General features: G+C 43.3%; 1 protein-coding gene across 3 annotated transcripts in view; it reads left to right on the top strand.

The window, feature by feature from the left end:
• DEPTOR (DEP domain containing MTOR interacting protein) overlaps positions 1-23,267 on the top strand; it is a 130,447-nt gene that overhangs the window by 85,595 nt on the left and 21,585 nt on the right. For all 3 annotated transcript variants that reach the window (XM_032468117.1, XM_014560710.2, XM_032468116.1), the window contains 3 exons: positions 344-478; positions 4,841-4,911; positions 6,760-6,864. In XM_032468117.1, the coding sequence (XP_032324008.1) occupies positions 344-478; positions 4,841-4,911; positions 6,760-6,864 (311 nt within the window). The remainder of the gene's footprint in view (positions 1-343; positions 479-4,840; positions 4,912-6,759; positions 6,865-23,267) is intronic.

The following is a 23,267-nucleotide window of genomic DNA, read 5'->3' as shown; positions in this document are numbered from 1 at the left end:
CTTAGCCCGGCTGGGTAGTTTCCTAACATAATATTTTATGTAGCTGAGTACTTTCAAATCTATTATATAATCCACTCCCTGCACCAGTCCTATGAAATGGCATTGTTCTTCCCACTTCATAGTTGGGGAAACTGAGGCTCAGAAAACGGAAGGGAATGGCCCGGGGCTGGACTATCAGTAAGTGGCAGAGCTGCCACTCAAACCCTTGCTTTCCTGACTCCAAGGCCAGAGTGCTTTATTCTGGCGCCTGTGGCCCGCCTCCCTGTCCCTGGCCGCTGTGAGCCCTGGGGATCCCAGGCCGCCCGCCACCCTCCGTGACCGTGTGTGTTCTCGGCCCGCACAGTCAGCCCCAGCAAGGAGATCAAGATCGTGTCGGCCGTCCGGAGGAGCAGTATGAGCAGCTGCGGGAGCAGCGGCTACTTCAGCAGCAGCCCCACCCTCAGCAGCAGCCCCCCTGTGCTCTGCAACCCCAAATCTGGTGAGTGGCGGAGAAGTAGCCTCGTGTCGGCCGGTGATGGTTCGGGGCACTCGGGCGCATGTGCAGGCTGGGTGCCCTGCGAAGCGGATTCTCGGGCGGCAGGCTGGTGTGTGGCAGTCTCCTTCCCACGTGCTCCTGGCGGAAACACCTGCTGGGAGGGAAGGGTGTAGGTTTGGGCAGAGGGAGAACTGGGCTGCAGTGCAGCCTCAGTGGAGGCTTCAGACCCCATGAGGAGCCCTAGAGCTGGGATGGCCTGGAGAGTTATTCCAGCTTGGGGTGGGCGGCCAGGCCTTTATCTCCTCACACTGGCCAGTCATTGGCTGTTGGCTGCCCCTGCACGGATGGCGAGGCCTGGGGAAAGGCAGCTTCTTTGGAGAGAGAGTTCCAAAGACAGCTGAAAACATTGGCCATCTGAGGGCTGTCTGCTGTTAGCAGTCCCTATAGCTGGAGGAGCTTCTCAGTCCCGAGGGAGGGTTTGAGCAGCAAACAGCAGGGGAAATAGTGCTTCCCCGGATTGCAGCTGATGCAAAGACCTGTCGGGTCTCAGCACCCTGAAGGAAGAAGCTCGGACCTCTGCAAACCCAGCCGTCCCTGCAATAGACTCTTGGTGCCTTGTGGTTTCAAACCCTACCCACCAACTTCCATGGCGTCTACATTCCAAAAAAGAAAAATAGGCACAAAGATTGTTAATGAACTTGTACTTAGATATAATTCTTCCTTGACCTAATCAGTTCTTATGCCCCACAGGAACCTGTATTCCATCCCTTCCCCACCTCCTTCCCAGGATTATATTGTGTGGTCCATCATGATAACCATGGCCTTGAAAACACCTTCACCGCCATTTGTTTAGTGCCCCGCCCACCCTCAGTTCAGTATATCACCTTCAGGGGAGAAACTTTTTTTTCTTTGTTCATGCTGTTTCCTCATACAAGGATAGGAGGTCATGGCCTCATCCCTCAGTGAGGACATCATCTCTTGGATGAAAAAGAAAATTACGCATCCATGAGAATAAGGACAAAGAGATGTTGTTATAGGACTTTAAGAGAAAACTGACATCTAATGCTATTCTCTAGGCAAGTGCGTTTTTTTCCTAACTTTTCTTCCCTCTGCCTTCTGGAGGGTTAGCTCTGAGAATAAAATTGTAACCTGCAAAGGTATGAAGAAACTTGCTGCCTCTGGCTGGAAAATCATCGAACACCCACATACTACTGGGTTTTTCAATTAATAGAGCATCACTGATAAGATAGAATGAGAAGAAGTACATTCTTAGAAATAGCATGTTTGGAGCCTTGATGGACACCTCAAAGTTAGAACCAAAAGAATTCAGTTTCAGGAAAGAGTCAGTTGTGATGAAGCCATTTTACATGTTTTTGATTGCTTACAATAGTAGAAGATGAACAAAGTGTTGATTTTACTTAAATTAACTGCGCATTCATCTTCCCTGAGGTGGGTTTGCATTGTTTCTTCATTCTCTTTACCCTCTTGGCTCAGAGGGAAAATTTTACTGATATGCAGGCAGAAAAGATAGGTCAAGTTGCCTTAGGGGGGCTCTCTAAGGACCAGCAGGTCAGGACTTAAGTGTGTCCTACCTCTTAGCCATATTCTGACCAGCTCCTCTTTCACTCTGAGTTCGGAGGATTCCCAAGATGCAGTGAGCTCATCTGTGATTTTTTTTTTCTTAAGGAGATAAGCAGACTTCACAGTAAGGCATTTAAAATTAATCATTAGATACACATCAGGATATGTATATTTTTTACTACTGTACGTAAATGCCTTAAGCCAGATAAAAAAAGTGCTACAGAAAATAACATAGTATCATTGTAAAGAGTAAATAAATTCCTAAGAATGTGAAAAGAGAAAGCTGGAAATAATTCCCTTGGTTTCAAAGTTTCTACGTTTTCAACGTAAGAAAGAGAGAAAGTATATTAAAACAAATGGTCAGTATTATTGCCAAATATTACAATATAGTGTGATTCAAAACTACAGTGAGATGTCAGTCACCTCATGTCTCAGAATGACTGTTATCAAAAAGATAAGTAACAACAAATATTGGTGAGGATGTGGAGAAAGGGAACCTTCGTGCACTGTTGGTGGGAGTGTAAATTGATGCGACCACTATGGAAAATGGTATGGAGGTTCCTAAAAATATTACAAATAGAACTACCTTGTGGTCCAGGAATTTCACTTCTGGGTATTTATCTAATTCTAATGTGGAAAGTTATCTGCACCCCCATGTTTACTGCAGCATTGTTTACAATAGCCAAGACATGGAAACAACCTAAGTGTCCATCAGTGGATGAATGGATAAGGAAAATTAATAATGGAATATTATTCAGCCATGAAAATGAAGGAAATTCTGCCATTTGCGTCAACATGGATGAACCTTGAAGGCATTATGCTAAGTGAAATAAGTCAGATGAGAGGACAAATACCATATGATCTCACTTGTATATGGACTTTAACAAACAAAAAAGCCGCCAACTCAAATCGGTGGTTGCCAGAGGAGGGGATGGGATGAGGCGGGTGGGAGGGTGGGTAAAATGAGTGAAGGGGGTCGAAAGGTGCACATTTCTAGTTATAAAATAAGTGAAGTCTTGGAGATGTGATGTACAGTGTGGTGACTGTGGTTAATAATACTGCGCTGTATATTTGAAAGTTGCTAAGAGTATATCTTAAAAGTTCTCATCACAAAAAAAACCTGTAGCCCTGTGAGGTGATGGATGTTAACTAGATTAGGTGATCATTTCATAACATACACATCATTATGTTGTAAACTGAAACTAATATAATGTTATATGTCAATTATATCTCAATAAAAAAAGAGAGAAAGTGTAGTAAAATAAATGGTCGCTATTGTTGGAAATATCACAAGTACACTGCGATTCCTACATCCAAACTCTTAAACCCCAGAAGGGATTGCAGGGGGTGAGGTGGGGAGAGAGTTTTCTGGCAGGGAATAAAAAGGTCACAGTTCTCAACCACAGACCCCTTTTCTTGCCTCCCAACCATCTGCTGAGACCTTTGCTCTTGATATTCAGCCTTCTCCCTCTTTGGGGACAACATAAACTTACATTCTCTTTTATGAGCTTTCTGAAAGCAAAAGGAATAACACCAGCCACCTGTCACCTCAACAAGGAGCACTTCGTTGCCTCTAACTGAGAAGGTGCTTATCAGGGCACAGCTGCTGGTGGAGCGTCCAGGCCTCTCCCCACGCTGCCTTTCACTTTCTGTTCCGAGACTGGCATCTGACCTCTGAAGGCCACCAGCAGAGGGAATTGGAGGCTGGCACTTCTTGCCAGGTTAGGCTTCCGTCCCTGGCCTTTCCAGTGTCTTTGTGGACCCAAGTTCATGATGTCTCTATAACTAGGATAGGGTGGTCCTTGCCCCCTAACCCACTGGCTGCTCTGGACAGTTGTGGCAGTCCATTCTCCAGTTCTTAGTGAGCACAGGATGGATGCGGAAGTTCACTTTTGCTGGGTTTTTAGGCAGCCCGCGAGTCAGGAGTTGACTGTGGTCCTCACCATCTTGGTGGACCACCAGCATGACCTGATGAGAACGGATGTCTCAGGAGGGCAGCACACAGCTACCTTTTGGAGCTTCTGAGCCCTTTCTTCTGCTTACTGTGGAGACAGCACTACATGAGAGGAGCCTTGTAGCATTGACCCGCTGTGTCTGAGACCTTGCACACAAGCTATTTAACTTTTCTCAGCTTCTCTTTTCTCCCTAATAGAATAGGGATAATGATGAAACGAACCCATTCATTCTTGTGATGATTAAATAGGAGGATATATTTATAGCACCTAGCATAGCGCCCAGAACGTGGTAAGCATGCAGAAAAGTTCACCAGTATTACGATTCAGGGCAAAAGGCAACGTGGACGTGAAATCTGGGATATTAATAGGGAAATAGTGAGACTTTTCCCCTTTGTATGGGATGTGTGCAGTATGTTGGGGGAGGGGGTTGTGCAGGGCTAGTTCTGGACACATGGCTATCATACTGCCAGAGTTGGGATTTCTCTTAACTTTGACATGTCGAAGGCATGTCTAGATTTAAAAGAAAGAAATTGGAGAAGTATAAAGTGTTTTTTCCTTTACAGAAAAATTTCAAGCCACTCCTTACCCAACCCCTGCACTCTCACCGTGCTCTGTTTCTTCTTGCCATAGCTCTGTAAGTTAGGTTTAGGGTTATTTATGTTTGCTAATATATTCTGTCTCTAGTTGGCTACACTAGAAACTGGGAGACAGGGATCTTTGCCACTTTTGTTCCCTGATGTCACATTTGAGGCATTCAGTAAATATCTCCTGAATAAATGAACAGAGGGTTCAGAAGGGTTTGTACCTTGACACTGCATCTGTCTTACAGTGTTAAAAAGACCGGTCACTTCTGAGGAACTCCTGACTCCCGGGGCTCCATATGCGAGGAAGACGTTCACGGTAGGTGCACTGTTCCGTTTTTCTCCCTTGCTGCTCATCGATCTCAGCCATGTCAACATGTCACCGTGTCAATTTGTAACTTAGGAACGAAATTGAAAAAAAGCTTCTCCCAACTTCCCTTTTGTTTTAGCTTCATTATAATAGTAAGCTTTATTGACCCCTAGGCACAAAGATGCATTAGGACTTGACACAATTTATTATTAATACAGCATTTAAAATTACTTTTGATGTATCCTTAAAAAAAGATTTCTATCAGGCACTCATTCTAATATATTCTAATATAATTACAGATTAAAAGGCAAATGCTAGAACAAAAAATGCCAATAATTCCTTCTGCGTTACAGTTAACTCTAAAAATTATTTAAGACATTAGGAAAGTCTTAAGGTAGAGAAAGAAAACTATGGGATAGATTGATTGCTCTACATAAGGAATGATGCTTTTGACAACGTTATCATGCCTTGAGCTATATGAGCACCTGATTTGGGTGCACTGTGTACCTGGGAGCACCTCCGGACCACCTGCCCTTTCTCGGAGGTCCTTCAGGCTTCCCTCTTCTTCTGGGGTCTCACTGGTTCCTTCAAACAGACTCCAAGTGCTCTGCTTGGTATCGTGTCACCCACTTTCCATCCCCTGGCCTCTTTCTTTGTCTCCTCACATCTTCAGCGACGTCCTCTTTAAAACACTTCTCTTTGCGTCACTTTTCTAACTTTTGTTTTATTTACCTCAGGGAGGAAAAACATCTTTCCACACTCATTCATGCTGCAAACTTTTGTCAAGGACCGCTCCACGTTCTGAGCACTCAGGAGTTAAACTTGGGGGACTCAGTTGTACAGGTCATGGGAAAGAAACACTGGTGATGTGTCTGTATCGGGGAACAGGTACACTGTGCATCTGGAAGTGGAATTAGGTATCATGAACAATAGCAGCAAACCCAAAAGCCAGCAAAGTGCCCAAAAAGAACTTCTCAGACAAGCAGAAACTAAGAGTTCATTGATATTAAACCTGCCCTAAAAGCCTTTTTGAGAGTATTCACAAAACATTTCATCTGCTTCCCTGTTTTTCCTCCATCTCCAGCATTCGAGAGACAGTGAATTACATTTTTAAAGTGTATGTCTTTTTGGTTTTAAATATCAGTGCCAGCGTTGCTAGTAATTGACTGAATGGCTTTCATCTGTATTTCAGTTGGGTTATGTCTTAGAGACATGGCTGGGAGCTGCTTGGGAATGAAACTGCCAATTTTAATTATGACTCTGTAGGAAGGGGCACCCTCCAGTTTCAAACAACTTTTGGACCAGAGTTGACTTGTAAATTGTGAACTTTATGCACTTTTTCACTGTCTTTCCTTGGTGGAGAAAATTGTGTTTCAAGAAAGCCAAGATTCTTCATGCGTCCTACCCTTAGTAATTTAAATTGTTACACTTTAGAGTTCAGTGAGGTAGCAAGATCATCAAGAAAGTATCATTTGGATGCAGGGGAAGCGGACAAACTTGGAAGAGAGATGGGGTCTGGAGAGAAATTTCAACCACGTTTTTAAGATCTTCTAAACTTTCCATTCGAGTCTGATATTAAACTGCATAGTAGCCTAAGAAAGAGGCATTCTGCCAGTTATTTGAGTCGTAACCTCACAGAAGAAGCTTCTTTCTGCCAAACAAGTGCTTCTTGACCACATTTTCCACTTAGATATATAAGCCTGTATTTGCGATAGAAGGAAAGCGTTCCGTTCCCCTGACAGGGGAGAGATGAAATGGAGACGGGGTACCTCACGGCGTGCACTTTCTCTCTCTTGGAAGTCCGGGCAAGTTGCCAGGGACCGTCTGCTGATTGCTAATTGTGGTTTTCCTCTCTAGATTGTCGGTGACGCCGTTGGCTGGGGCTTTGTGGTGCGAGGAAGCAAGCCCTGCCACATCCAGGCCGTGGACCCCAGCGGCCCCGCGGCTGCTGCGGGGATGAAGGTACCGCTAGTCGAGCCGCGTCTAAGTACCTCAGCTCTGCTTCATTGTTTGCTGCCATGTGTACCTCTTTCCCTATGTGTTTGGTTCCGTTTTTGTCATTTCCTTTTCCCTTTCTGAATGAGGTTGAAATGAAGCCAAAAGCATACGATGTAGCAAGTGGGAGGGTAAGTTTTCCTCTCACTCTGGCTGCGCCTCCTTGGTCCCCAGACCTCCCTTGGTTTTTCCCTGTCTCTCTCCTTAACCAATACTGAGTTTGAAAAAGAATTTTTCCTTTTTGCTTAAATCTTATGTAATAACTCTACTGCTTCTGTTCCACACAAAGCGTATGCTTGTGGCGTTTATGTATCCAGTAGAGCACGCAGGGCCGTAAGAAACAGGGACTAGTGAGAGAAAGAGAACAAAAGTCATGGAATTTGGAAGAGGAGAGCTGGATTCATATTTTGATGTTTCTACTCACCAGCTCTGACTTTGAACAAGTTCTGTGACGTCCCAGAGGCTGTCTCCTCTGAGAACGGAATCATATTTCGTTCTGCTGTTTGATGGATTAAATATGCGGAAACACTTGATAAAGTACAAAGAACTACACACATATCAAAAAACTGAACGAATTAGCTGAGGTTTTTGAAAATAATTTTTACATATTTTAAGTATTAAAGGAATGACTCTAAAGTCAGGAAAATCTGGAAAATACAGACAAGCAGGAATGAAAAATTATAATTGCCAATAATCTTGCCTAACTCAGAGATAACCACTGTTAACATTTTCAAGCGCCTCTATTGAAGTCTGATTGAGATACAATAAACTTAATTTATTGTGTTAATAAATACGTTGTTAATATTTTGATTTATATTCTTCCAGACTTCTTGTACATGTATATACATATATACATACACACGTACATGCAAATACATATATATATATATACACTCATTTTTTTTTTGTAAAGAAATACGGTGTAAGAGGATGTTGAGAACACTAGTTTCTGCTTCAAAACACATTTATCTAGCACAGTTTTGTTCTGTCATCTGTAAAACTTTTCACAGAGGACATTTATCTCTTGATTATCTGGGGCCGTGGGGGGATGCAAAGAACTTGAAAGCAACGGATTATTTCCCTCTTCATTTCCTCACTACTTTGATCCTCCTGCATCAGTCCTTCTCCTAGAGCAGTAAACCAGTAAAGCAGTAGGCACAGTTTAGATCTCCACAGCTCTGATTTCTAGCACTTACCCTCTGGCAATGGTTTAATGTACTAGAAAAGAGAGGTGAGCGGCTGAGACCAGCTCAAGGGAGTCCCGAGCAGAGATTACGGCCAGTCTGAGTAATCGGTGCTGGTAGGATTCGGGGTCGACTCTGCCCCCTGATTTGAACGCCTCCTTCATCCAGGGAGGCAGAGTCTCACCCGGTCCTGTGCTGTGGGCAAGTTAACAGAAGCCTTGTTGGCTCGGTCTGTCTGTGTTAGAGGCCCGTCCTCCTCATGAGCGCTGCAGTGGGCAGAACACCAAACAAGCCCAGAGCAGGAAAGTTTGCCAAAAGCATTTGTATCTGTGCCGAGGCTGAATTTTTCATTTTCTAATGGAACTCTTGGCTGTGGGGAGGGTTTTATATTTTATTTCCACAGTAAAGTACCTAAGTATAAATTATTTTTGGCAGAGCGCTTCGGTTCTGAGCGTGTACTCACTCGCATGGGGCTTTAACTTAAAAGCACATCTCCTTTGAGGAAGGCAGTGGATTGACATTGCAGCTAGAGACCTGGCTTTTGCTTAGCCAAGTGTGTTTAATTGATTTCAGTTCATCTTGATTAACACGCATAACTGTTCTAGGCATTGTCAACTGATTAATTAATTAACTCCTTAATGTATATACCCTGATAGGGCAACCTGGTATTTTTTTTTTCCAACTTCAGAAGCTAATACTCCAGATGGTTTGTAGTCTTTGTTTCTCAGAGGGGAGTGTACGATGGTTTTCATGTGTTGTAGGACAGGACAGAATTCAGTAGAACAGCATTTCCAAAATTGTATTATACAGCACTCTGGTCCAGCAAAATATACTATCTTGAGGTTCTGTGATCAAAACAGTTTTAAACTGCTGCACACTTTATTCCCCTGTTGGAGTTTACAAAAAGCATATTAGCATACTAAAAATGCAGGTGAATCCAGTAGGGGAAAAAAAATCTGTTTAAACTATCTAACACAACATTTCTATTAAGATTAAGATATAGCCCTGTTCTAAGAAGCTGCCTTTGGTCAAACTGTACTGGAATGAATATATCAGATATATTTTTGAATTGTACTGTTGGTTACATGAAAATGACAGGAAATAGCATGCTCTTCCACATAATTTACTTGGGCATATTCCTTTAAATTACTTAGTCTGCTATTTTGTTATAGAAAATGCTGAATAAATTATTTCCTATTTTTACCATATATATTTGTTATAAAATAACTTTACTTATATAAAAAGCCATTTGTGTGATCCAGTCCTAGAGGCTTGTTTGCAGTGACCCGGGCCATCACTCCTGCTCTCAGACGGCAGGGCAGCATGTCTGGTTGTGCGGTGCTCTGTTGAGGGGGAGCGGAGGTGACCCTGCAGGAGTGTGTCCCTGGGGAAGGATCTGCTGACCTGGGCCATCATTGACCTGTGTGGTCCGGGTGGTAGAAATTGCCCAAAACTCTGGCCAGAAGCCTCCTCTTGGCATCTCCGACTAGCAAGGACCGGCCCAGGACAGTGTAGAGTGTCCCACTTTACTTTCAGTGTCACTGTCTCCACAGAAGACCAGGCTCAGCCCTCAGGCCCCAGCCCTTCTCTTCTCCAGTGTAGACAGAGCTTTGTATCTGGGCCTTTGTGGCCTTTCCATCTATGGAACATTTTATGCTTTTACTGTTGCTGCTTCATTTCACTGCTTTACTTGCCAAAACAGAAAGCATTTTGTAACTAAGTTGTGTGTGTGTGTTTACCATTTCTCTCTTTTATTTTACCTTTTTATGGGGCTTGGAAAATTTTAAGAGATGGGCCACGAGGATGTGGACAGGACAGGCCCCAGACTGAAGAGACTGAGTGCTATATTCACCTAACACTTCTCGACCTTCCCAGGCCCAAAGAAGGGCTCTTTGCCTGGTTTAAATGGAACCTTTAATCCATGATGAGGGGAGACTTTCTTGTCTGTATTAAAATTTACTTAACTTAAAAAGAATGTGAAAAGGGATATGTGTGTGTACATGTATGACTGAGACATTATGCTGTACACCAGAAGTTGAAACAGCATTGTAAACTGACTCTATGAAAAAGAATGCGCACACACACACAAAATTACTTCTCTAGAAATTCTGGAAGAGCTCCAGAGAAAATGTGTCCTTAAGGAGAGTGGTAAGACCCGCCTGACTTCTCTGGATTGGAGAGAGAGCTCTGTGACCCAGCCCCAATGCCCAGAGCAGTCTGTGCCCACAGTCTCCTCACAGCTGACCTAGGCTGGTAGGGGCTGGGTCAGGCAACTTAGCTCAGGATGGCATTGCTGAGATGCAGGCCAGGGAAGGTTCCATCCTGACTTCAGTTGTAAATGGAACTGAGTTTTAAGTGCTTCAGTCAAAAGACTTTTACACCATCTCTAGCTTGTACGAAAATTTTATTTCTCCTCTGGTCCATCTCTCTTCTTCCCTTCCAGTTACCTTCTCCTCTTCCTACAGTAGTAGTGTATTTGTTCCCAGAGACCAAAAAGGGAACAGATGTTACAGGAGGCCCCAAACTATAACCTTATTTTTAGTTTTGTCTGAATCAAGACCCACATTAAAAAGAGAACAATGAATTATAAGTTGTTATTTCGTACTCCTCTCCTCCCGCTTCCGGCCGACAGAACAATGACCAGAGTCCCTTTAGAATTCTCCCTTGATCCAGCATCTCTGAATTTGGAGTTATTCCTATTTTGAAGGTTCTTTTATTTAAAAAATGAAATCTGTGAACCTCTGGCTAGGAGGACCTTTCTTTGGCATTGTAACTCTAGAATGGAGCATGAAATATGGCAACCATCAAAAGTCGAGTCAACCCATGTAATGCATTTTCACCTAAAAGAGGCTGTTCACTACATTTCCCCTTGGCAACTCTTCACTCATCCTTTAGGGATTGCTTACCAGTAGCTTCTGGTCCTTTTCAACACAGTGGGGAAAGGAGGAAAGAAGAGAAGGAGCTACCCGTTATTGAGTGTCTTCTGTATGCCTGACCCTGCACCATTCTAGGCTCTTTCTGTGCATGAGTCCACTTAGTATCAGCATCTAAATACTAAAATCCTGGAGGAAGAAATGGTTCCAGGAGGAATCATTGTGTTTCTTACCTCTTCTCTGCTACTTTGAAAAGGGATAAAGTTCCTCCTCCAAGACATTCTACAGGCTACAGTCTGATGACTATCACTTAAACTTGGCTTCTTGTCACAACCTTTAATGACATCCTCTTTTTTTTTTTAATCACATCAAGTGTAAACTCTTTTCTGGATGACATTATCTAATCATAACTTCACTTTGCATGATCCTTTAGTGGCTTCCTTCCACTCTGGTCAGGGCAGAATTTTACATCTCACAAGTAAGTACATCATGGCAGGGAGGGTATAACTCAAATGGTGGAGCACATACTTAGCATGCCCAGGGTCCTGGGTTCAATCCCCAGTACCTCTTCTAAAAGTAAATAAATAAACAAACAAATCACCCTAATTACCACCCTCCCCCCGCCAAATATATGATTGTTTCTCTGTCTGCCCCTCAAGTAAATCTAATTACGTGACTCTGGCTCTTAAATACTTTAATGGCTTCCCATTACAATGAGCATAAATTCCAGACACCGGCTATGGCCTACAGAATCCATGTTCTGGGTCCTTTGTAGATCATAACAGGAGCTCCAAACCTGTTTTGCTGTAGCTCCGTTGACCTAAGACTGAATGACGGTTCCGCTGTTGTCGTCTAAATCTGAAATTAAATGTTAATTTTTCAGAGAAGCCTTTAAATACCCTCTCTTCCTCCACTTACTTTTTTTTATCACATTACCCTGCCTTATTTTTTTAAGACATAACATTTATCAGCATCTGATAATAGTACTTAACGTTTATAATCTGTCTCCTGTAGCTCTGTAAATGTACAGACCTCGTCTGTCTTAACTACTGTGTTCCCAGCACTTAGCACAACTCCTGGCATTTAGTAAGTGCTGGAAGTGAATCTGTCGAATGATCCAATGAGTTGGTGCTTCTCTAGAAAGGCTGAGGAATTTACTCATTGAAATACCTGCATAGTGTTCCCACACGTTTCACACACATCATTTCATATATTGTCTGACAACTCTTGAAGGTGGGTGGGTAGTGTTCCCCCTACCTTGAAAATGAGGAAACTGAGACCTAGTTACTCCCTTTCCCAAGGTCACCCAGCTTGTAAATGTCAGAGCTAGATTCCAACCTGGTCTCTCTGCCCCAAAGTCCTAATAATTCTTCCTATTGCGTTATTTCAAAAAAGACAAACCCATGAGGCAGAACCCGATAGAGGATATAGTCCAATAAAACCTTGAACACCTTGTGAACTACTCATGGATGCAAGACCTTTCATGTCTCTTGCGTGGAGAATTTGTATTCAGTTCAAAATGAATTGTTGGGGTGGTCACGTGTTCACCTGCCTTGGCTTGAACAAGATCAAATAAACAATTTTTATTCTTGGCACCAGCCCCTCACCTAGGTCAGGACTAGATCTTGCAGGGTCATCCAAGCGAAAGACGTAAAAAACTCACTTTTGTTAGTTTAATCAAACACTTATCAGGGCAAACCATTCAGCCTTCAGACTGCGAAGGAATTTGAGCCATATTTACAAATAAGAAACAAAAGATATCCTTACTCTTTTCTGGAAAGTTTATTTTTTTCTAGTGGGAATAATTAAATCCTGTGAGCAGCAGTATTCAAGTTTTCACTCAACCCCGTGCCAACTCTCAGAGGGATTTCAAGACTCCTGGCTTCTTTTCTGGTTTCCTGCTGTGATGAATTGATGGATGTGGCTGTGGATGGGGCCTCTTTGCACTGTTTGTTTGTTTCTTTGTATGCGTGTATAGAGACAAGTCTGTCTGAGTCAGAGTAAGGAATTAGCGGTCATTGTGTTCTTTTTTAACCCCTTTCAAAAATTTCTATGTCTCATATAGAGGAAAAACGTCAAAATCCAGCTTTTTGGTCTCTCTGTCCCATAGCAACAAACCTGTAAATTTCATGGAATTTTCCTTCCGAACCAAGAGAGACCAGGTTGGGCAAACCATCCATAGTTCCTACTTAATTTAGCCAAGACAGTTTGGGCACTGAAGCAGCAAACGGTAGGATGATGATCAACACAGGTGAAAAAAGTTGCATCCTATGATGTTTTGAAAGTAGTTCCTTTCCCGCTGAGTTCGGGGAAGTCAGGTATGGGGACGACGAAAGGGGTTGTCTGACGTGCTGTGCTGCTTTGTCTAGCGGAGTCGTCGTTTCTCAGCAACAGGACGGGGAGGGGCCGGTGTGCCTTTGCCTGCTGCTGGGCGTGGTCGGAGGGAAGAGTGACCGCTCAGGGGGCCCTGCCAGCACCAGAGGCCGTTTCTCGGGGCCTCAGCTCAGACCCCCTCTCTGCTCTGTGCCCTTCCTTGGCCGGGAGCCATCCTTCATGTCAGGCTCTGACAGCCCCGGACAAGACAAGGCAACTTCGCCCAGTTCTTTGTTCAGTTAGTATTTATTGACCACCTACCATGAGCCAGACATCCTGTTAGGCTTTCATGGGATTTACAGTCAAGAGGGAGAGAGACATTCATCAAATAATTCCGCTCTGAAGTATATAATTATAAACAGACATGAGAGCTGTGAAGAAAAGGACTAGTGCTTCTAATTTTTGTGGGACAGTGGGAGGGGTGACAGGCAACACTTCCTCTGAGGGAGGCCTGCTTGAGCTGGGACCTAAAGAATGAATGGAAATCATGTAGACCTACGTGTATCTGTGTGCTTCGTGTATGGGTGTACGTGTGTGTGTTGTGTGCATGTGTGTCCACATAATGCGCATGGTTGTCGTGTGTTCATGTGTGCAGATGTGTATACGTGCACACACGGAGGGTTGATTCCATAAAGAAGAAACCTGAAGGGAAACACTGTTCCTTGGAAGAAGAGAATGAAAGCTAAGACTGGACTCAAGTATGAAGAGAATTTTGGAAGGAAGGGTAGCAATGAGTTAGAGCAGTGTTTCTCAACCGATTTTTTATTTTCCCCTTGAAGAGCCTGTTTAAAACATTTTTTCCCTGATTATCCCTCACCATGAGATATGGATACCACAGATAATCATCCATAAATCATGTGTTTATGGACCGTATGTGTGTGCATATATGTAATTACATGTTTTATATATTAAAGGAGGAAGATTTTTTTTTACACTCCAAGAGGCAGTTTTTTCCCCTTTGGTGACTAGGTCACTCCCAGTGACAATGCATGAATTCAGGGAGGAAAGCTTAAGAGATTTATAAAATTTTGTTTTAAATTGAGTCATAATTTTCCAATGACAAAACACACAGCTTTTAAGAATACAATTTGATAGGTTTTGCCAAATGTATACACCTGTGTAATTGCCAGTTAGAACATAGCACGTTCCAACACTCCAGAAATTTCCCTCCCTGCCTTTTTCCCGTCAGTCCCCTCCCACCACAGGCAACCACTGGTACGATTTCTGTCACCAGAAATTAGTTTAGGTTTTTAAAGTCAGACAGAACCCTGGCTCCACTCCTCATGGCTCTGTGATGTTTGGCAAATTATTTTGTTTTTCTGGGCCTTTTCTTCTCTGGTCAATGAGGATGTATGTGGAGTCGCCCTCATAGGGTCGGTGAGGGGAGCATGTTGCCCTGCCTTCCCTGCAGTATGGCTACGCGGGGCACAGCTCTAATAGGTGGTCAGCATCCAGCCTAGAGGATAAGTCTGATGGTTTCTTCAGTCCTGGAAATCCTCGAGTTCCCTGCACTCCAACCTTTCCAGTCAAAGTTGCCATTTACCTTGGGACTCGAGAATTCTGCCTGGTCCTCCCATTTCCTCCATGTGTCTGCTCCCAAGCTCGTCCAGAAAGCCACATGTGGCTGAATAGTGAGGCCGTGAAATCCCTTCTTGCTCAGGTCACCCAGCAGCCCTATTACTAACATTCCCTGTCACCCACGTTGAGAGATCTCCTAGAATTCCCAGAAGTCATGTCTGACTTCTCCTGGCCAGTCCTTCTCTTCCTTTCATCTGACCCGTCACATTCTCTGCATCTTGTGGCCCATCCATTGTTCACTGAGGCTCAGTGTCTAGGGTGTGCCTGGCACTGAGTCCTATGATGAAGACCCCAGGTGTGGGTGTCAGGTACCAGATATTTGGATCCCAGCTTCCCCATTTCCACAGGACCCAGGATAACTACTTAAACTCTAATCTAAGCCTCAAAGTCTCCACCTTTGTTATTTGTTTATTGTACTTGATGTACAATATTATTTAAGTTTCAGGTGTACAACATAATGCTTAACAATTTTTTAAGGTTATATTCCATTTATAGTTAGTATAAAATATTAGCTCTCTTCTCTGTGTTGCAAAATCTATCCTTGTAGCTATTTACTTTATACACAGTAGTTTGTGCCTCTTAATCCCCTACTTCTATCTTGCCCTCCCCCCTTAAATTCTTCACCTTTAAGAAGGCGCTTATAATAGGTGCAGTTAAATGAAATATGTCCCAGGACAGTAGCTGACTGATAATAAACAATAAATGTTTGTAGGGATCATGTATTGCTTGCTATAACCTTTGTGTTATTCTGAGTCTTCTGGCTGATTCTTTTTCTTTCTTTCTTTCTCTTTTTTTTTTTTTCCTTTTTTTTTGGGGGGGGGTGGGAGTTAGTTTGGTTTATTTATTTATTTACTTTTAGTGGAGATACTGAGGATTGAACCTAGGACCTCACGCTTGCTAAGCATGCACTCTACCACTGAGCTATACCCTCCCCCTTTCTGGCTGATTCTTGCTTAAATAAGTTTGTATTTACAAACATGTAACACAAAGTAACAAAACATCAGCTAAAGTGGGATGTCACAGGAAGCAGAATCTATGTAATCATATGTTTCTGCCATATTGCAGCATGCTAGTGCAATTCTGTCACTTTCTTAGAAATGCTAAATCTCCGTTTCTCATCTTAAAATGGCAGTGTTAATTGCTTCATGGCATAAATAGGGATATGTGTATGAGGTAACTGTGAGGATAAATAGGGAAATGTGTATGAGGTATCCAGCCCCTTGCCTGTCACGTGGTAGCCATTCAGTGAGCATTGCCTAACAGATTTCATCAAATATAAGATGCGTTGAGGGTAAGATGTAAACCGACTTCAGCGTTATTAAAAGGTGCATTTTAAGATGAGCAATTGCTGGCATCACGTTGGGTTCCAGCCCCACTTGCTGCCATACTCCTGTCGGTGGGTTTGTTTCTGCTTACTGCTAAGCTTGTTTAACAGTAAGTTGAAACTAAGCACTTTTATTCACAACTGTAGAAAAAGTCATCTCTAATAAAACCAAGACATGGAAGTTTTAGAAATATCCTGGTCTAATCCTGAGCTGTCCCTAAGTAGATCTGCTATGGGATCTACTGGCTTTCTTTATGCTGGATCTCTGGAGACAGGAAGACAGGCAAGTATTGAGAAATGGACCCCTCAGGCTTCAGTAGATTAGGTGGTAACTCTTATTTTTCTGGGTCACAATTAAATAATTGGTGTGAGGCCAAATCCTGTCCTCCCTCTGAAGGACTCCTCAAAACCAGGTAACCCTAAGACAACCTCCAGGTGTGCAGTCAGGGACCTGTACCCGGAAAACTCTCAGGCTGTCCCAGTCAGGGCTGAACATCTCTTTCCAAAGCTGTACTCCTGGCTTTACCCATGGCCAATCCAAATGTCTTGGGAAGTAAAGGTAAATATAGTAGTGTCTTTACTGTCTCTACAAGTGTATGATTTACAGAAGATCCTGCAGTTTGAGGCTGTATCAGTTACAATTGGCTTCCTTTGTGTGTGATAAAATCTTTTAAAACAGTGTTTAAGACTTATGTATCTATGCCATGGAAAAGCTGGAAGGAAGTCAGTCCAAAGCTGAGATATGTCTCTGTGGTCTCTGATGTCCTACTTTGTGTTTTCGTCTCGCTCACATTCCATTCCCAAGGCCTCTTCATGGTCTAGGATGACTGCTGTAACTCTAGCCATTAGGTTTACATTCCAGCCACCCATAAAGTCAGAAGTGAAGCAGAAGGGCACTGTTTCTCCTTTAAAGATGCTTCTTGCAAGTTGCACACACTCCTTCTGTTTATAACCCATTGACTAGAACGTAACCACACAGGGCCACACTTAGATGCGAGGGAATCTGGGAAATGTTGAGTTTGTTCTGGGTGACGCTTATGATTGAATTGTGTCCTCCCAAAAGGATATACTGAAGTCCTCATCCCCCATACCTGAGAATGGGACCTTATTTGGAAATAGAGTCTTGACAGAGATAATCAAGTTAAGGTGAAGTCATTAGGTCAGGCCTTAATCCAATATGGCTGGTGTCCTTACGAAAAAAAAAAAAGGATATTTGGACATAGGGACAGATCCACACAGAAGAAAGATAATGGGAAGACATGCATGGAGAAGATGGCCATGTGACTGGAGTGATGCATTTACAAGCCAAAGAATGCCAAGGATTGCCACCAGACACCAGACGCTGGAGGATGCAAGAAGAGATTCCCCCCTAGAGCCATCAGAAAGATCGTGGCCCTGCTGATACATTAATTTCACACTATAGCCTCCAGAACTATGAGCCAGTGAATTTCTGTTGTTTTAATCAACCCAGTTTTGGATGTTTGTTATGATAGTCCTAGGAAATTAATACAGTGGCCATGTCCAGAAACAATAAAATGGAGATTTTATTAACAAAGAGGGTGGAGGAAACAGCTAATAGTTTCTGCCATTGACAAAAAGCTGTACAAACATCCTTCAACTAGCATTTATTGAGTGCCTCCTGCATATGGTGCCCTGTGGGATCCACTGGTGGGCAGAGCAAGAGAGGACCCTACCCTCATGGAGCTTCAGGTCTAGTGAGGAGGCAGATCTTAATTATTCGCACAAATATTTGATTATAGACTGTGATATGTATGTTTAGCAGGAACACTCCTGGGTGCAGGACTCGGGGTCTCAGATGCAGAGTTTTGTAAGTTTGCACATCTCATTCATTTTCAAAATTCCGTGATGAAGACTACAGTCATGTGCTGAGCCTACCGTTTTGCATTTCAGAGTCTCTTAATTTCATCATTTATTTTTTTCTGCCAGGTAAAATAAAATATTGTTGGTATTACAGGTACAACCTAACAATTCTCAGAGGAGAGCCTGTGAGAGACAGTGAAATGATGGAGAGCAAATGGGAAAGAAAACATTCGTTTGGCAGAGGGTCAGGGCCCTGGAACAGGAACGATGGATGTTGAGTTGATTGAATGCTTTGTTTTGCACATTCCTGTTCCTCCTCCAGTCTTTTCCATCTCAGTAAATATCATTACCATCCACCCAGTGGCTTGGGCCAGAAACCTAGAAGTCATGCTTGCTTTTTTCTTCTCCCTCCAATTCCAGATACTTCCAAAATGTATCTCAGATGCATCTGTTTTCCTTTAATTTCCCCAAATCCAAACCACTGTCATCTCTCACCAGGACTACTGTGGCTCTAACTGGTCTGCTTACATCTACTCTTGCAGTCTTATAATCCGCTCCCCACCTGGCAACCAGAGGGGGTCAGGTTCTGCCACTCTGCTGCTTGAGATCCTTTGTTGGTTTCATACTACATTTAGGATAAAATCTAAAAGCCTTGCCTTTGACTCACAGTCCCGCACCATCTGACCTCTGCCTGTCTTTCAAACCTCTCCTTGCCTCCTTCCTCCTTGCTCACTTCATTATTACCTTTTAGTCCCTCAAACCAGTGATGGCTTTCTCTCCATGGTGCTTTTGCACTTGCTGTTTCTTCCTCCTAGAAGTCGCTTCTCAGGGCTCCTTATCTTTCACACCTCACCTTACTTACGTCTCCTCCTATTTTGTCAGGATGGGAAGTCTTCAGAGCATTTCTGCCCACATCTCATTGACTCAAATTGTGTTATGTGGTAATGTCAAAGGGGGCTGGGAATTTGAGTTATTCATTTTCCAACTTTCATAGGGCAAGAGAAAGTAGATGGGATGAGGGAAGGTGAATCAAACCTACAGCCTCTGCCGGAGCCCCTCACTTCTCTCTTCCATTCCTCCCTGTTTATTTTCTTCACAGATACGTATTTATTTTCTGGGACCCCCTCTAGGACATGTCCTAGGAGGGCAGAGATAGTATCTAATCCTTTTTTTTTTCACTCCACGTTTTTTCACTCCACGCTCAAAGATTGTTGAGTCAATCAATTAACTTCCATGGGTAGGGACAGTGGAGACTCTAAACATTATTTCTACTTTACTAGAGTAAAAAAAGCTTGTTAGAGTAGCAGGCAGCCAGTGGCATTTCATTCTAGCACCTACCACACCACATGACACTTAATAAATGCTCACAATTAAAAAAAAAACTCTATTAATTGAATCTATTCAAGCCTTATTATGTCTAAGATATTAAGTAAATTCTTAGAAGTTGATCCCCAAAGCCTTGTCATCATATTCTAAGACAGACAAACATAAAATGTTCTGCAGACCAGCAGCAGCCATATGATTCCTGTGAAAATCAGTAGCATTGCCAGCATCTTACAAAGTGGGTACCCATTTTTATTTCTTAAAAAGAATTTGATCGTGTCCATGGGTGTCCAGACAATATATTATTTCAGATATAGAGGCAAGTAGCACTGAATATATTTGTATAAAAAGGTAGTTTTTCTGTTTAACATTTTGGGACATATATCCCACCCTTTCAGTAAATTTAGTAGAGAATTCATGAAAACAGTTCTCAGATAAATTAAAGCAATATTTGGTGAGTGATATTACATGTTAGGGACATTATCTGTGTTTTATCTCTGGTGATGACAATCCTGGGACATAGTTGTTGCCTAATTTTTACAGAGGGGTTAAGACCTTTGCCTAAAGTTAAGATTTGTATATGAATTCAGGTATGCCTGGATCTAGATTCTGTGCTTTCGAACCACTATTGTATATGTGTGGGACTGATTATATCAAGAGAAGATACAAGCCAGAAATGCCCTTAATATATCACAGAGGTTTAGATGATCCTGTAGACAGAAGGACAGTATTGCGTTTGGATCTGCTCGGCGTTGGCTTTTGTTGTATATCTGTGCCCTCCAAGAACATGACACCTATAGGTGGCATTCCTGCAAGTTAAGAAATTCAAATTAATAAAATGCTTAAAAGTAAATGATTGTGCTTTGAAAACTAGAAAGAAATGTCCTTGTCTCTGAGCTTTTCTGTATCCCAAGGATTTGAGCACCCGAGATCTGTTCATTTTTAGGATGTAATATGATACTTGGTATTTAAGCGGGGCTTGTGCATGAATATTTTCTGTTGGTCAGAAGCCTGAAGGCATGAACCCTAGCATCTCGTGATAGCAAGTGTAGGTCCTGATGATGTGATTATAGACAGCCTCAAGCAGCATCTGTACTGAGCCTCATCAGATACCTTGTTCCACTTGGGGCTTTAGTATCTGATTTTTCCTTACTCTGTGTTTTTTGTCTGACACTGGTTCAAGTTCTTATTCTGGCTGAGTCCTATATTTAGACTTTTCTCCCTTTGCCCTAAGACTTCATTTTCTGCTCCATTTAATCTTCAGCCACCCTGCACAATCATATTTCGTCTACTAGTGCTACAACAGAACCAGAGGGCAGGATCTATAGAAGACCTCCAGGTTGGCAGGGACCCAGGATGCTCTGATCCCCAAAGGACCTCTTTGGGCCAGCGTAGATCTTGCCAGTCTATGACATCACTTTTAAACTAGTTTGACTTCTGGGAGGTGAAGGGAGCCATTGATGATGCTAAATGGTCATTGTCTAGGTTTTGTTCTTGACCCTTACTCAGGATTTGGCATTGGATAGATTTATAAATGAAATGTGTTTGAAATTCACCCATATTGAAATGCCTGTTGATTTTCTAACACCAATGGGAGTGTTATTTCCACTACCAATAATCAGAAACTTAGAGCTGAAAAGATTCTGCTGGTTCTTAAGATTATTTATGGGTCATGAGCCCTCTTTGAGAGCTATGGACCCTCTTCCCAAGAAAAACTGTGTGTGTATATGTGTGTGTGTGTATGTGAGAGAGAGAGAGAGAGGGAGGGAAGGAGGGGGAGGGATGGGGGAGAGAGAGAGAGAGAGAGAGAGAAAATGAGAATCACATTTGCCCACAGTTTAATGCTGTTCATGGATCATCTAAAATTTATCTTTGGACCCCAGGATAATCTCCCAGTCTAACCTCATTTTATGTATAAAGAAAGTAAAGCCCACAGATGTGAAAGGACTTATTCAGGGTTAAGGAATAGAACCAGAACTAGGATCCAAGCACTGCTGACCATGCTGTGAAATAACATGTGTGTAATATGTCAGCTTTAATGCTTGCCCCAGGGACACCCAATTTATATTATTTCCATCCCTTCTCTGCCCCACCCCGACCATCATAGTCATTTCAGTAATTAATATAATATGGGCTGTTTTGAGTTTATATTATGCTCAACTGTTTTTAATAGTAATAATGAAAATGCTTGCTTTTGTAAAAACATGTGTCAGAGAATGTTCTATTTCTCACAACTTCCTGAAATAGAGCTGAGTAAGCACTGTTAACCCCATCAAGGGCCCAAGTAAGTTGTTCGGGACCAAGGGAAGAGTGAATTTCAGCTCTTCTCATGCCATGAATTCTGGGCTTGCATGTAATCCTCTTGCTTAAAACAAGCATAAGCAAGAACACGAAGGTCCTTGAATGAATGCCCAGACCAGTGTTTCTCAACCCTCACTGTATCTCAGAATCCCCTGGGGAACGCCTACAAAATACCCAAAGATAGGGACTCAGTTGGTCTGGGGTGAGGCTTAGGCATTGGTACTTTTCAGAAAGCTCTTAATGTACAGCAGTCAAGAGTGAGAACTACCAGGCACGGACCTCTTAAAAGATGGACACGATGCTGTATAATCCGTTCATCTTGTTGGATGAGGGGCTGTGCTGATTTTCATGCCCCAGATTCACACAGAAGGCAGCGTTCCACAGTCTGTCTTTGAAATACATTGCAAAAGCATTTGGATAGTGTGCTCTGGGCATTGAGGTGTTTCCTTGCAGCGTATCTGTTACCAGCGCATTTGGAAACATCGGAGCTCCTCTGGATGTCAGAATCCGCACAGAGTGCAGCAAGCAGAGCAGCAAGCCCCCGGGCCTCGGTAAGGCTGTTTCAGACAGAGCCCACGTGGCTCTTGTGCTTACCTGAGCTGCTTTGAATCATTGCAGGTGTGCCACGGGGTATCCAGAAACCCAGCTTCCCCTAACGGGCAGCGTGAAACACAGCTCTTGTTGCGTGTCCCGTCCCTAGGGATGGGATTTCAGGACGGGGTTCCAGCCCCCTTGAATGGTGAGGCTGCCAGTGAACAGCTGTGATCTTGGACCCTGGGAAAGTTCCACTGGGTCCTGTTCTCTTTGAACAGCAGAAGCTTTTTAAAAGAGAAGGAAAATATACTGCATACTGTCCCAAGGCAAGTTTAAGGCTGGTTTAAGGAGGTTAATTTCTCATTAATTCAAATATGCTTTGGATATTTTGTTTTTAAAAACAGATATTTCTCTGCTGAGGAGAAAATGTTTCCTTTGCTGCCCGCCCTCCACACACACACACAAACTCTTCACTCTAGACCTGTAACTACCACTACCCAGATTTGGCCGCAATTTGTGCTGAGTGATGAAAAGTTCACAGAGCAAGGTTTTAAATGGGGCTCTCTGGCTGGGGGCGGAGAAAGCGGGCCATCTGCACAAGGAGGGCCCACAGAGCCCCTCTGCATCTCAGAGGAGAAAGCTGCCTTTGTCAGGGCCATGTGTGACCAGCTGTTTTACCACAGCGGGGCCACAGTGCCCTAACCACGCTGTGTTCTGGGCGGAGTGGCCGCCTGCATGCTCCCGCAGCTGGCGTTGATGAGATCAAGTTCCACTTCACAGAGCCAGCATAATCAGGACCAGGCACAGACCACATCTTTGTAGGCCCAGAAGTGGCAGGACGGTCTCCTGCCTTGGCTAGGCCAGGGCAAGTGGAGTACCATGGGGTACCCGAGTCTGGGTAAGCTGGATTCCCAGGCGGTGGGTCCACAACGTGTGCATCTCACACTCTATGGAGAGTCCAGAGTCATTCTCTTCAGGAGCTTCTGATCATACGGAAATAGGATAAATACAGAGTGAAATAGCTGGGAAAAAAAATACACGTCTGTCTATAGTTAGGTC

The sequence above is a fragment of the Camelus ferus genome, chromosome 25, assembly GCF_009834535.1.
Source record: "Camelus ferus isolate YT-003-E chromosome 25, BCGSAC_Cfer_1.0, whole genome shotgun sequence".
Taxonomy (NCBI): Eukaryota; Metazoa; Chordata; class Mammalia; order Artiodactyla; family Camelidae; genus Camelus; species Camelus ferus.
This window is presented reverse-complemented; position numbering and strand designations above follow the sequence as displayed.